The 15,598-nt window shown below is 39.2% G+C and overlaps 2 protein-coding genes across 12 annotated transcripts in view; one reads left to right on the top strand and one right to left on the bottom strand.

The window, feature by feature from the left end:
- Positions 1-9,712, bottom strand: part of HELQ (helicase, POLQ like) — a 41,639-nt gene extending 31,927 nt beyond the window's left edge. For 5 of the 10 annotated variants that reach the window (XM_040479436.1, XM_040479461.1, XM_040479470.1 and 2 more), the window contains exons 1-5: positions 9,497-9,712; positions 7,298-8,003; positions 3,384-3,562; positions 2,145-2,345; positions 1,608-1,680 (exon numbers count right to left, since the gene is read on the bottom strand). In XM_040479436.1, the coding sequence (XP_040335370.1) occupies positions 1,608-1,680; positions 2,145-2,345; positions 3,384-3,562; positions 7,298-8,003; positions 9,497-9,685 (1,348 nt within the window). In that variant the 5' untranslated portion in view covers positions 9,686-9,712. The other 5 variants (XM_040479451.1, XM_040479498.1, XM_040479489.1 and 2 more) reach the window with 5 other exon arrangements.
- A 242-nt stretch (positions 9,713-9,954) lies between these two features.
- Positions 9,955-15,242, top strand: MRPS18C (mitochondrial ribosomal protein S18C). Of its 2 annotated transcripts, XM_040479521.1 has the most exons (6): positions 9,964-10,214; positions 11,451-11,503; positions 13,293-13,376; positions 14,376-14,433; positions 14,958-15,017; positions 15,103-15,242. In XM_040479521.1, exons 1-6 carry the CDS (start codon positions 10,115-10,117, stop codon positions 15,177-15,179), a joined length of 432 nt encoding a protein of 143 aa, XP_040335455.1. In that variant the 5' UTR covers positions 9,964-10,114; the 3' UTR covers positions 15,180-15,242. The 2 variants fall into 2 exon arrangements, with proteins under 2 accessions (XP_040335456.1, XP_040335455.1); XM_040479522.1 differs by lacking the exon at positions 13,293-13,376 and having other exon boundaries at positions 9,955-10,214.
- The last annotated feature ends 356 nt before the right edge of the window (positions 15,243-15,598 follow it).

Genomic DNA, 15,598 nt, shown 5'->3' with positions numbered 1-15,598 from the left:
TATTAGTCTCAGGTGTATAACACAGTGATCGACAATTCAGTACATAATACAATGTTCACCACGGTAAGTGTAGCTACCATCTGTCATTATCATGGACTATCTTCCCTATGCTGTACTTTTCAACCTCATGACTTGTTTATAACTGTAAAGTTTGTACCTTCACTTATTTCACCCATCCCATTATCAACTATTTTTGGTGCATAAGGAAACAGAGGCACAGTTAATATAACTTGCTCAATATAACTTGCACATGTGTCGTTAAAAGTGAGTCAGGATTTTATTCCAGCTCCAGAGTCTGTCCTCGGCCGTGTGGTAACACATGATCCCCTATACAGACAGACAGTAGGGAAATCAAGAGAGAATGTTTCAGCACCTAAAAGAAAAAGGAATGATAAACAACCAAATGCTGAAGAAAAATAAGACAAGGACAGTCAGTATGCACTGGATTTGACAAGCAGGTGACGATTTGTCTCTCTTCCTCTGCTTTATATTTTTCCATGGAATTTGTCACCATCTGATACACCATATGTTTTCTTCTTTATCCGTTGACTGTCTGCTCACTTTCACTAAAACAGGTTCAGTGAAGGCTGGGACTCTGTGTTATTCACTGCTAGAGCCTTAGCACTTAAAATAGTGTCTGGCACAAAGTAGGAACTCAGTAATTGTTTTTAACGAATGATTATAAAGTGCTGCAACCTGCCTAAATAATATTGCTATCAAAAATTGTAAAATAATTCTTAATATTTGACCTTTATAATTAATCACTTTTCCATATATTAGCTCTTGCAATATATAATTTAATAAGTCATTGCAACAGCACATCTATGAATAGGAAAGAAGGCATTTAGAATAAATATTTCATATACATTGAAAGACTATTTGATGTTGCAAATAGCTCCTTAAAGTGACTACTTACATTCACTGGTCTGATGATGAGGATACTGATGGTGGTGGCAACAACAAACCTTTATCAAGTGCTATGTGCTAGGTAATTGTTGAATGCTTTACCTGGTTAACTCATAATCTTCACAACGATCCCATCAGGGTGGAACCATTATCCCCATTTTACAGATGAAGAAATAGGTTGAGTCACACGACTAAGTACACACAACTAGTAAGTGGAACAAGATGTCCTCAAACGTTAATTTCCTTCATATTCACAGCTCTACTCATATACCATTTCCTCCAACAAAAGTTTATGAAGTTTACTTTAGAAGTAAAAAAATCTAAGGGGCGCCTGGGTGGCTTAGTTGGTTGTGCATCTGACTCTTGATTTCGACTCAGGTCATGATATCACGGTTCGTGGGTTCGGGCCTGCGTTGGGCCTGCTGACAGAGCGAAGCCTGCTTGGGATTCTCTCTCTCCCTGTCTCTCTGCCCCTCCCCCACTCATTCTCATTCTCTCTTTCTTTCTCTCAAAATAAGTAGATTTAGAAAAAAGAAAGAAGTAAAACTAATGCAGAATGAAAAACTTAAAAAAAAAGGAAAGAAGTCAAAAGCTAATGCAGAATGCTTGAGTATCTTATTCTGTTACATAATCTAACTAATGACACAAGTCTTTCACAGGCTTCCTGAGTATAAATCGATTCTATTTGAAAAGATACTTACTGCTAGTGTAGAGGACTTTTGCTAGGGTCATTTCCAGTATAGCCCCACGGCTTCCTTCACCAATCATGTGTAACTTTGAGATTTAAAAAAAAATGGGAGAAAAGTAAATTTGCATATGCCTACATAGAACACGCATGTATTTATATGAAATCAAGTAATCTTTGCTTTAGAATTCTTAAGCATTTTGGATATAGCAATTAGAGTACACATGCATTGTACCACTGATATTTTATGTTAATGAGGCTTGGGGGCAACATCCTGACACACCTGGAAATTGATAAGCATCATTATAAAATTGAATATACACATACACATATATTCACTCTTCAAAAAACACAACATAAAACCGAATTTAAGATTACTAAGCATGAAATGTATTCATCTGTATTGTCTACATATTAAAATAAATTACTTATCCTCATAGAGGTACTAAGTGGACCCACATAATAATACATGTTGATATTAATTAATTAGTAATAAAATATAATTATTCAACAATTATTCATAAAATGATAAACTATAAAAGCAGTTACTAACCTCATCTACAACAACCAGACCCAGACTGCCAATCCTTCCGGTTTCAATCAAGGAGTTCACCAGACTATGTCCTTTTTCAATAGTGGCAATATAGAGAGATTTTTTTTCCCTTCTTTTAATTGGGGGAAACTTTCCTTTGCTTCCAGCATATTCTTCAACAAAGAAACCCAGTTCTATACCAAAACTTGACAAACCTGAAATCTAGAATATCAGTTAAAATAAGCAAAAAATTAGATAATTAACTCAATTATTAAGAGCTCATGTCTATTTTTTTTAAATCTAAAATAGTACATAATACCAATGAATGAGAACAAAGTCACAGACAAGACACATATATCTAAGAAATGTCATAATTCACGTGTGGCTCTTTGCAAAATGAATGCAACTTTTACATTACATAATCAATGTGAAAATAAATTTCAAATGTTTCCTCTTGATGTAAAAAAAATCAGCATAACTCACTTATTTTGATAAAATAATCGATTACTTTCTGCTTGAAGAGGCAGGCTAAACAGCAATAGAACGTAAAAAACATTTTTTTTTAATATTTATTTATTTTTGAGAGACAGAGCACAAGATGGGGAGGGGCAGAGAGAGAGGGAGACACAGAATCCAAAGCAGGCTCCAGGTTCTGAGCTGTCAGTACTGAGCCCGATGTGGGGCTCGAACCCACAAACTGTGAGATCATGACCTGAGCTGAAGTCATTTGCTTAACCGACTGAGCCACCCAGGAGCCCCTCAACGGAATTTTTAAAATGGAATTTAATCCACCAGTTTAGAAAAAAAATAAAATTCTTCTTTTAAGAGGCAATTAGTATTAGAAAAGACTTTTGGTAGGTTCTACATACTGCTTTGCACATCCCCAAAATATTAATTCTCCATCATTAATAGAAGTACCTCTTCTTAGTCAATAAAAAGTTGTTACAGGAATGCCTGGGTGGCTCAGTTGGTTAAGTGTCCAACTTCAGCTCAGGCCATGATCTCATGGTTTGTGAGTTCAAGCCCTGCATTGAGCTCTGTGCTGACAGCTTGGAGCCTGGAGCCTGGAGCCTGCTTAGGATTCTGTGTCTCCCTCTTTCTCTCTCTCTCTGCCCCTCACCTGTCTGTTCTCCCTCTCCCTCTCTCTCTCAAAAATAAATAAATACACTTTAAAAAAAATAGTTGTTACATTTATGGTACCTTTTCTATCTTAGTATGAAAATGTTAACAAATACTGCTTGTTAAAAAAAAAAATCGCACCTTTTCTTGGACAATTGCCACATATGGTAGGATCATTAGAACATCTCTCCGCCGGCAAAGCAGTTCTTGCAGCATTAAAATCTCAGCCACAAGGGTTTTTCCACCACTCGTTGGCAAGGAATATATTAAGTTTTTTCTTTCTTGCACAGAATTCAGTGTTAAGCAAGTATGTTGCCATTCTACAGAATTAAAAAAAAAAAGAAAGCATTCCTTTCCCCTTCTACAATTCAGTCTTAAGAAAGTTTTCTAAGAAGGAAAAACCAAATTCCATTCTGTGTATCAATCTCCTCATAATAATAAGTATAATCATACATACTTGTTAAATGTCAAACATCCCTAATCCTCGATGGGCAAGCCAGTGAGAGTCTAATTCTAATTCAGGCCTGGGCAAAGAAGTGGGTGACTAGGCCACCTATTCGCCAGCTGCACACTTAGGTGTAAGATTCTAACAGAGCAGGTAGTGATCTCGGGTATCACCTGAGCCATCAGAAGAGCTAAAGGACAGTACAAAGATCTGTGTGAATTCTAATGCTTTGCTCTTATGCTCTGCAAGGAGATTGCTCATCTACCCACACAACATCCTAGAGAGAAACAGGGGACGGAGGGGGAAAAAAAACCCATGAGGTTTTATACATGGTTAGAAAGACTATTCAACCGGCTATTATGGGGAGCTGAACTCTGGCCTGAATACCATTTTGAGCTGTAAGAATATTGAAACCACAGGACTAGGATTCTTAACCGGCACATCTAGGAATTCCACAATGTAGCAAGGTAGAATTCACTAAAAGGACCAAATCAGATCCAAAACAAAACTAGAGTTTTGAAAACTAGAGTAACTACTCTCAAGGATAATCTGACAATGTGGACCATCAAAAGTCTTCAAAATGTGCATCAGTACTTTATCACTAGGAAAATGGGCAAAGGATATGATAAGACATTTCACAGCAGGAAGAAATATGAATGGCTAATATATACGTGAAAAGATGCTCAACTGTTACCTACTCGGTTGGCAAAATAAAATACAGGTAACTACTAAAAATAAATAGCCCCACATATAGAAATTCTGGAGCTGACTGGGGACAAGGAGACATTCTTATGTGTGGCTGATGAGAGCATAAAATACTATAATCTTTTTAGGGGTGCCTGGGGGACTCAGTCAAGTGTCCAACTCTTGATTTTGGCTCAGGTCATGATCTCACGGTTCGTAGGATCAAGCCCTGCATCAGGCTCTGTGCTGATAGTATAGAGCCTTCTTGGGATACTCTCTCTCCCTCTCTCTGTCCCTCCCCTCTCCAAAATAAATAAATAAATTAAAAAACAACAACGACAACAACCCTACACACTGTCTTTGGCCTAGTAGTATTGCTTCTAGGTCTCTACACCTATAGAAATAAAAACAAGATTATGTGCAAGATGTTCATCATAGCATTATTTATATAAAACAAAGAGCCATCAAAGGGTAAAGGTTGGATAAATTATTGCAATCATATGATATTCTTTACAGCCTGAAAGCAGGTGGTAGACTGATTTATACATGCTCAATATATAATGAAAGATTATAAATGTGTGTTAGACTGTAACTAACCAATTATGTACAGATTATTAGAAAATAATATATACATAGAAAAGTTGTACTTGAATGTATTACATTTTCCAAAAAAAGTTAAATAAAAAAAGGTGACTACTAATAGGATATATTGCAAAGCTTTAAAAAGTTACATCTGAATAACAGCCAAATGACTAATTTCTTACATTTTGGTGATTCCCAAATGCTTGCAAATGACTTCTTTTCACTTTACAAATATTTCAAAAGGGGGACGTGGGTGGCTCAGTCAGTTAAGTGTCTGACTCTTGATTTTGGGTCAGGTCATGATCTCACGGTTCATGAGTTCAAGCCCCATGTCTGTGCCAACAGCATGGAGCCTGCTTGGGATTCTGTCTCCCTTTTCCTGTCTATCCCTCCCTTCTCCCCTTCCTCCCTCCCTTCTCCCCATCAAAATAAATAAATAAACATTTAAGAATAAAAATATTTCAAAAATACTTAAATACTTATGTTTAATATTTAATACTTACATATTAAAAATATTTCAGGCTGGTATTACCCATTATATATGAAACTGTAGGTATCTGTGCAAAAATACAACTTGACCACATCCGCTTTTCATCCAACTCAGATTTTTTTAAAGTATAAAATGACCAAAATAACAAATACTTAGCAATATCACTTATCTTCACCCATTAAAAAATGATTAACTTAGTTCTCAACATTTATGGAAAACCCATTAAGCATGCAATTCTATGATAAAAAGGCAAAAAAATAATAACAGTGTAAGGTTGAGGTTCTCAAGCTCAGTGGTTCTAACTTTTGGCACACCAGGATCCACTGGAGGGCTTGTTAAAGCCAATTGCCAGGTCACACCCCCAGAGGTTGATTCAGTAGGTCTAGAGTGGAGCTTGAGAATACTTATTTCAATGAGTTTCCAGGTGCTGCTGCTGCTGCTGTCCAACAATTACACTTTCAAAACCACTACTTTAGCCCAATGAGAAGTGACACACTTATTTATGCTTTAAATTGGTCATGTCATCGAACCAGATTGATAAGCAAAGAGAGCTTTAAAAACTTGTTATTTACTCAAGTTCTTACTCAGAAGCTACCAACATAACGATTGACAGTCATTACCCAAGTCTCATTTCGCATGTCCTTGACGCAGAACATAGCTTGCAAAACAACCACGATTGTTACTTACTTTTTAATAGACCAGGAACTAAGGCTCAGAGTGCAAAACTTGTGTTTAAGTGACAGGATCAGAATTCACAACTAGGCTGACGAGCCCCAGCAGTTGAGAACCAACCGGAGCCTACCAGGCACAGCGGTAGTTAATTAAGAAAAAGAGGAGTCAGAGATAGCCCTGTCCTCAGAGAACTCGCTCTGGCAGAAGATGCGGATTAAACAAAGAACAAGGAGGTAGGAGAAAAGCAGAGGGAAGAAAGTGAACGCCTGCTTCAAGGGCAATACACACCTTTAGCTCTTTAACTGCAAACCTCACAATTTAGAATTTATTAGACCCTTTTAGTCTTACATTAGACTTTGTGTCCTTTCTCCACCTGGTTGTCTTCTCCCTGAGATGAGAACCGTGTTTTCATATGGTTCGTAAGGTACTAACACAGGAATTTCAGAAACACTTATGAAGTGATTGGTTGATAGGCTCATCTTTTGAGGATGGCAGCAACCGTCCCTTCTTTGTCTAAAGTGGCACATATCTGAAATATATGCAAAGACCCAGGATTTTTGAAAAAGACTACAACATTTATTGTTATTAATACTATCTCTTTGCACTTAACTCAACTTCAGCTGTCTTCAGGGATGTTTCGTTTTAATCAGTGGTATTACTAATATTGATGCTGTCACTCAAGACATGAGTAGTAAAAGGAATTTCAAGTTTTGGTAGAGAAGACAGAGCCAGCCAAGGAAACACCAGCTAAGAAAACTGAGAAGCAACTAGACGATCAGAGATAAAAACAGGAGTGGAATGTCAAGAAGTCAAGAAGTCCGTGTTTCAAGGGTCTGGTTAATTGTGCCTGGTAAGCTACTAAGAAGTCAGAAAGAACTAAAAGTATTGGATTTAGACACCCTAGTCATATCTCAAGTGAGAGCACAGAACCCAGAGTTGGAGTGGGCTGAGAATTGTGAGGTGAGGAAAGGAAGACAGCAAAGATAACAGATTTGAGAAGTGTGACCATGAAGGGAAGAGGTTCAGTAGCAGCAGGATAGGAATGGAAGGCTTGAGAGAACTGATATTTGGATTCACCTTAAGATGAGATATGTGACCACGGGAGCATCTGCTTTCTACTGATTTGCACAAGTATTCTGGTAACTATGGTAAATGTTTTTTCATTTCAGCAAAAAGCATTACCATATAATTTTCCAATTCCCTTGAACTGAACATAAAGGTCTCTCACTTTGCTGGGTAATGAATAAAAAGGACCAAGGTCATCTGATGATGATTCAATTGTTTTCTTGGCAACATTAATCTCCTCAGATAGGAGAGTCTCTTTGAGTTGTTTAGTCTTAGAAAATATTGGTGTTTGGGCCTTGGCATTTCCAGTCATGGCACTTTTTAGATGTTCTTTAAGACTTTTTCTTCTATTCTCCTCTGAGCTAGTTCTGACTTTAGAAGAGGGATCATCAGTTTGCTGGTGTTGTTCTATGCTATTCTGGGCTAATTCCTCATTCACAGTCTTGTGGGAGGAGGAATTGCAATCCCTCTCTTTGGTAGACTGATCGCCCAAATCATTTGAAGAATTTTCAAAGTATAAAACCTGGGAGGAAGGTATATCATACAAAAGATCAGGTTCAGGTTCAATACAGACATCTTCCTGCCTACTCTGGTTCTTTGTGTGCTCATCCATTTTTAATTCAGTAAAGTTGTCTATGGTAGTAACGCTGAGTTTGTTGTGTTTGTCGCTTTCCGAACAAAGATCGTCAGTGGCAAGGTCTGAGGCATGTCTCCTATGTTCAGGAAGCTGCATATATTGTTCCAGGTCATCAACGTGAGCTAAAAAAGAGTTTTCAGCAAAGCTATCATAGTCACCAAACATGTCCTCTTCACTGTCATTATTCTGGAAAGAAAATGAAAAGATTTATGGTCAATTCTAGCTTCACTATAAATAAAAGTTTCAGTCTCAGGCTATACCAAGGTATAATTATATGGATCATAGACCTTAATGTAAATCACCCTATGAAATGGATATTATCGTCTCCATTTTACAGATGATGAAATGGAAGCCCAGAGTGTGTAAGTGATTTGCCTAAACTGCACTCCTAGTGTATGGTGATACAGGGATCCTCATTTAGTCAGTGCCAAATCCTTAAAGGTAATCCTAAAAAGGTAGCAAGACCAACCGACATCCCTTGAAATGTCATCTCACTAGAAGTTTCTGGTAACTGCACTATCTTTTCCCCTCCCATACTCCAATCTAAGACCAGCTTGTAACAGAACCATGCTTGTTCCACTGGACATTCCAAGCAAATTCTGTTCCTAGGAATTTGGAATTGAAAGGGAGGGTCTGCATACGGACTTGGGATGATCTACTAAACAGAGGAGATGTAAATTTAGAGGTAGCAGTACAGTGAAGTGATTAAGAAAGCAAGATCAGAAGGGGCACCTGGGTGGCTCAGTCGGTTAAGCTACCGACTTTAGCTCAGGTCATGATCTCATCGTCAGTGAGTTCGAGCCCCGTGTGGAGCTCTGTGCTGACAGCCCAGAGCTGGAGCCTTCTGTCTCTCTCTCTCTCTCTCTCTCTCTCTCTCTCTCTCTGCCCCTCCCCCACTCACTCTCTGTCTTTCAAAAATGAATAAATGTCAAAAAAAAAAAAAAAAAAAGCAAGACCTGAAGTCAGAAACCCAGTTTCTTGGGCGCCTGACTGGCTCAGTCAGTTGAGTGTCTGACTTCCGCTCAGCTCAGAGGTTTGTGGGTTTGACTCCCCAATCCCCCGCATCAGGCTCCCTGCTGTCAGCAAAGAACTCACTTCAGATCCTGTGTCCCACTCTCTCTCTGCCCCTCCCCTGCTCATGTTCTCTCAAAATAAATAAATAAATAAATAAACATTAAGAAAAAATAAGTGTTTCTTAACTTCTCAGGGCCTGATTAATGTTGTAAAATCAAGATAATGCAAATAGCTTAAGCTTAACAAAATACCCCGCACATAATGAGTGTGCAATAAATGGTAGATTCTATTAGCACAGTAGGAACAGCAGTAACCTGGAAATCTAGATTTGCATCTCAGTCATGCCACTTATTTGCTGCAAGTATGACTTTCATACCTATAAAAAAATGAGGATAGCAAAGCAATAATACCTCACAAGTGAGGACTAACAGCGATAACAAAGACGAAGTAAGCAAATGAAAGCTAGTAGCTAATTGGTCAATTGTTTGCATCTAAGAAGGGAACTGCCGAAATTTTGAAGTTTCAAATTCCATCACTTCTACAGCTGGTCTCCCAGGGTTCTTTCAGTGGGCATGCACGCTAGGAGACCTGGGTTTACATCATCGCTCCAAAAGTGGACAATGAGACCAGGACCTTGGGGAATTTGAGAGCTGAGGCGGTTGTACCTCGACGGGCTGCACCTCCGCGGTTTTCTTCCGCCGACTTCCAGCCATCATCTCCTCCTCGTCCTCCTCCTCCTCATCGCCTGGCTGGAGATCGGCGGCGGTGGGGGAGGCAAAAATGCTCTCTAAGCTAGGCCGGTTCCTTTTGCGGACAGCAACCCGCCGGCGGATGCGGGAACCACCTTCATTCATGGCAGGGGCCGAGGACCCTGCCCGAACTTCGTCCCGCGTGACCCAGCTGCCAAACCCCCGTGGAAGAGGGAGTGGAGCACTGAGCGAGGGTAGCAACTGACGGGAAACCGCGCTCGCCTGTCCATCCACCTTAGGGTAATATCGCAAATCAATTGCCGGGAGGCGGGGGGGAGGGGGGGCACTCAAACCGGAAGCGGAGGCCCGAGCAGAGGGGCCCGCCTTCTCCTTGTCCAATCATAGATGTCCCAGGCTTGTGCCTGTGAAGGGTTGAACGAAAAGGTGCTGCGCAGCCGCATTGAAAACCTTACCGACTTCGGTTCGCCAGCGGAACCTTTGAATCGAGTTTTCGGGCCACCAAGGGAGGAACCCCGGAGGCGACTCGTCAGGACTATTTGGAAAGAGGATAAGGAAGAGGAGGAGCGAGGATCCATGGCGGCGCTGGTTGCTGTTTGCAGTGATCTAGGGAGGAAAAAGTTGGCGTACTTCATAAAGCCAGCTCTCTGCCTCAGAGATCCTAAGACTCACGCGGGTAAAGTTTCCATAACCTATGCTCTTTTGTGGCATTGCAGCCGTTGCATTGGCCCTAATTAGGTTGGTGGAGTGGTCACTGTTAGCCAAACGACGCCGGTTTCTAGGCGATTAAGAGCTTATCCAGGATACGTGGGAATCTGTAATGGCCCGTGACTAGTGTTTTAAGGCAGAAGGGTGCGTGATTGTCGTCGAGTACACTTTTTTAACCACACGAAGAGAGTGATCTCCTGATTCTCAGAGTACTTGCTTGAGAGCTCTGGGTAGAGTTGGTAAGGAAAGTACATTTCCAGAATCACCCAGCAGCAGATTATAGGGGATGTCTAACGTTCCCGATCAGGGCGAAATTGTGACATGGGCTCTCGAATCTATCGTTTCTGCACGTTATCTTTTCTGTCAATACTTTCTTTAGGGGGTCTGTTACTACATTTTCCCTATGCTATAACAATGCCTTTCTGTTGCTTTCCCGGCATTTCCATCGAAATCTGCCTCTAACCGTTGAGTGAAGGGAAAATAAACTTCAGGAAGAGAGCAGGTGAGAGGTTGTAGGGGTAGGGAAATATATGCCTTTTCCCCAAAGCCTTGGAAAGCACATTCATCATAAATCTTACTCTGCCTCACTTCTAAAGGTTTTTATTCTGTCGTTGTTTGTAAATATAAAACCTCTTTAAAAAAATCTTTTTTAACGTTTATTCATTTTTGAGAGACAGAGAGCATGAGTGGGGAAAGGGCAGAGAGAGGGAGACAGAATCTGAACCAGGCTACAGGCTCTGAGCTGTCAGCACAGAACGCCACACGGGGGCTCCTCACCAACTGCGAGGTCCTGACCTGAGCCCAAGTCCGACTGCGAGATCCTGACCTGAGCCGAAGTCCGACGCTCAACTGAGCCACCCAGGCGCCCCAAAACCTCTTTGTTCAATAAAAATTTTAAATGTTTATTTTAGAAAGAGAGAAAGAGTGTGAGTGGGGGAGGGGCAGAGAGAGAGGGAGACACAGAATCAGAAATCTCCAGGCTCTGAGCTGTCAGCACAGAGCCCAGCCTGGGGCTCAAACCCATGAACTGGGAGATCATGACCTGAGCTGAAATCGGATTAACAGATTGAGCCATCCAGGTGCCCCCAAACCTTTCTTTTATATTGTATCCCTTGGTTCACCTTGCTTCCATAAAAACAAAAATATTTCTTTAGTTACAGAGCTAACAAAAAGAATTGGTTTGTTTCTGTTTGTTTAATTGCAGTGCTGTGGAGAAGCTGTTCACAATACACGCAGGTAGCCAGCAATGAGGACCTGGTAAGGCTTTTTTTCTTCCCTTTAAGGCATTTGCAAATATGAGCAAATTCTTACATTTTAGCTATTTGAATAAAGTTCAGCTGGACGACAAAACAATTAAGAAAATAATCAAAATTTGAAAATTATAATTCATTGGTTAATCAGCATTTAAGAGAGCTTTGAAGTAAGAGAATTTCTAAAGATCTACCAAGAAGCATCAATTGTGTAAGACCATACTTTTCTTCTTAGATCTTAAATTTATTATTATTTATTTTTTAATTTTTTTTCAACGTTTTTTATTTATTTTTGGGAAAGAGAGAGACAGAGCATGAACGGGGGAGGGGCAGAGAGAGGGAGACACAGAATCGGAAACAGGCTCCAGGCTCCGAGCCATCAGCCCAGAGCCTGACGCGGGGCTCGAACTCATGGACCGCGAGATCGTGACCTGGCTGAAGTCGGACGCTTAACCGACTGCGCCACCCAGGCACCCCTAGATCTTAAATTTAAAGATATGTGCTTTAGAAATTAAAGAAGGTAGTTTTGGTGTGTGCAACAATTGCAGAATATCCAACAGAGGAATTGGACAAAGTCTCTTCCCCATTTCAGATTCAGTTCTTTGTGCCATTCATTACTGGGGGAGTTTGGGGGGGAGTGGGTTTGGTGTTTTAGTGAGTAAGTGATCAAAATTAAAGTTTTACAACCAGGATGTTCAATACAGTTTCTTTTAGCCTGTAGATGTATTTTTATGGGTTTCAAGTGCTAGCTTTGGGCTTGGCCAGTATAGCTTTTCCTGCTATATGCAAAGATGATTTGACACTAATCAAACCATACAAAACATTTTATTTTTTATTTATTTTTTTTTCAACGTTTATTTATTTTTGGGACAGAGAGAGACAGAGCATGAACGGGGGAGGGGCAGAGAGAGAGGGAGACACAGAATCGGAAACAGGCTCCAGGCTCTGAGCCATCAATCAGCCCAGAGCCCGACGCGGGGCTCGAACTCACGGACCGCGAGATCGTGACCTGGCTGAAGTCGGACGCTTAACCGACTGCGCCACCCAGGCGCCCCCCATACAAAACATTTTAACACAGTGTAGAGAAGGAATGTAATCATTACATGTGAGCTGCATATAAATTGGATTAAGAGTCTGAAGGGTTGGAAAACAGAATTCTAGTCCCTTGAGCATCCTTCTTGGTCATTTAATGCACACCACAGTTCAAGAGAGTAAAGGACATTACTAGAGCTGTTTTATAGGTCATAAATTCCCGAGATGCTAATAAAATATGGGCTCTCAGAAAAAAGCTCACAATTTCATTCACTTGAAATTTTGCATGCAACTACAGGGGGTTAAGGTCTTCAAAGCCATTTCTAGATAAGAATATCTTGATTGGAGACATGCCTGTACTGATTATAGATTGGAGGCATTGTGACAGAAGCATTAGAGGTAGTAGTGAGGACAGAAAAACCAAAAAGGTTGAGATATAAAGCAGTTTGGGGCCATGAAAGGTATCCTCCCATAAACAGAGATTGTATTCTATCCCAGAATCCTCCTCCATGATTTAATTCCTCCTCAGCCAAACCAAAGTACGCGTACAAAACATTTATAAACACACTGAAATCCTTAAAATGGTGACTTTTTTAGAAACCTTGATTTTTCTTCTACAAGCCAAGCTGTCATTTATTCTTTTTCATATTAAGAAAGGTACAACTAATCCTTTGGATAGATTCAAATGTGGTAACCTTAAGATTTAATTCTATTTTAATATTAACACATTAAACTATTAGATTTTTTTCTTTCCTTTATCTTAGCCCATTCCAATGGAAAATCCTTATAAGGAGCCTCTTAAAAAATGTATTTTGTGTGGAAAACGTGTAGATTATAAGAATGTACAGGTGAGATATGGTTTTACTTCACTATGATACTGGATTTTAGGATTTTTGCTCCCTTGTTAGTCATAACTAAAGAGAATCAAGTCAGTTTTATAACAGGCTTTGTGTAGAGGCACCTGTTGTAGTAACTTCATAATTTCAAATCTGGTTTTCTATGTACAAGGCATCCCTTTTATTAAAATGAGAGCCCTTTGGCTCTCCCTCATCTATTATTTCAGCTCAGTGTTTTCTTCCTTTTTTTTCCCCCTCTGCCTTAAAGGTCTTACCAGTAGCTCACTATGCAGGGATTCTTAGTTGGTAGAGTTAACAATTTGGAAAAAGCCCCTCTGCTGAAGTTGATCTCTGTACTGATACACTACCAATCTCACTGCTTCAAAGGTATTTTTATTTGTTGTCCAGGGCTCAGCAAATTAAAAGTGGCAAATCAGGGGCAAGAGTGGTTCCGGAGTTAAGTATCCTGACAGTAGCATAAAGTGATAGCTGCCTTAGGAGCAAAACCATTAAATTTAAAGCACGTCAGGAGGATTATGCATAGTGCCAGCACAGTGCCTGCTACCTGAAAAGTACTAAAGAATTTAAATAAAACACAAAATTATGGCAAGTGGCTTGATGTACCTTTTGAAGACCTCACTGTAGTCTGATAGAATAATGTGATAGCCTGTCGTGATAGATGAAATGTTTAATGCTAAGCATAGTATTTTAGGAAAGTATCTGTGGAGGTCAAGGAAACAGCTTTAGCACTGAAAACAAGTGCTCATTAAGCTGTTGTATAGACTTTGTTTGACACACTGGATAAGAGATGTTAACTTTGGTAATTAGCTTTTTCATTTAAAAAGATCTATTAATAGAATGGACATAGTATTTTTATTTAATGAATTTTGCCTGAAATTAAGCCTTTACATAACTTGACAGTGATATATACATTTTTTAATTTACACAATCAAGGTTGAACAAATGTATTGATATAAATTTTTTTTCTTCTCCAAATAAAACTCAAAACAGCTTTTGTCCCAGTTTATATCTCCATTTACTGGATGCATTTATGGAAGGCACATAACAGGTATTTTGTTTTCTATTATAGCAACTTATAAAAATTAGATAAATCTACTTGTTATTTAAGAAAAATGGCAGATATTCAGATTGTGCTATAAATCACTATTAGACCAGATATGACAGTACTTTGAGAAGGCCTCTTTGTAGGCCAAAAGGGCTATTATTTTACATGTCTTCTTATGCTCGGAGCTAACTACAGGTGGACATGTAAAAAAAAAAAAAAATGAGGGCTTAAGAAGATTGCATTGATGTTTTGGAGTATACTATAATCATTCCTATTTATTTAAACCTGGGGCCAATTGCCTCTAGGCCAAGTTGGATCTACCACTTGTTTTTGTAAATAGCTTACTTTACGTAGTGTCTATAGCCACTTTGTGAGCTACATCAGACTAAATTAGGACACCGTATGGCCCACAGAACCTAAAATATTTACTACCTTGCTGTTTACAGGTTTTCTAGCCTTTCCTTAAGATAGTTGTGCATTTTGAGTGCTGACATTTTTTTATGAATATGAAAGCATTTCTTTCATAGGTCTTTGTGGGAAGAAACAGAAAGAAATCACAAAAGCAATTAAGAGAGCTCAAATAATGGGTAAGAGCATCTGAAAAACTGAATTGGGCTAATCGAAAGTTTTTGCTCGTTATCTTTTGTGAAGAACTTTCATTCTTTTTTACAGGGTTTATGCCAGTTACATACAAGGATCCTGCATATCTCAAAGACCCTAAAGTTTGTAACATCAAGTATCGGGAGTAAATTACATGTCTTATCATCAGTAAATGTATTTTACAATAAATGGTTGTATGGTTTTAATATTGACTCAAATTAGAAGATTTAATAATCTTTGAGTAGAAAATAGGCTAAATCTTGCCAAATGCTTGTAAGTTTTAAATTCTTAATAATTGAGATCTTACAAGGAAAAAGTGCTTCCACTGCTCATTAAAGAAACATTATTTAAAATGTTAATACTCATCACATTTTACATACATACAAACTTTAAAAATTGGTACTGTAGGATTGTCATTTTATCTGGTCCCCACTTAGCTCATACCATATACAACTCATATTGGGATTTTAAGTATGGAATAGAGGACTTGGAATTTTACTTGAGTCCCAGATTTTGTCTTGTAAATGGGATTTTAGGCATATGGTTGCATCAAGGTAGAATGCTTTTA

Source organism: Herpailurus yagouaroundi, unplaced genomic scaffold (genome assembly GCF_014898765.1).
Source record: "Herpailurus yagouaroundi ecotype Mexico unplaced genomic scaffold, PumYag 28, whole genome shotgun sequence".
Classification (NCBI taxonomy): Eukaryota; Metazoa; Chordata; class Mammalia; order Carnivora; family Felidae; genus Herpailurus; species Herpailurus yagouaroundi.
Note: the sequence above shows the minus strand (reverse complement) of the source record. Positions and strands in the feature narration are given on the sequence as shown.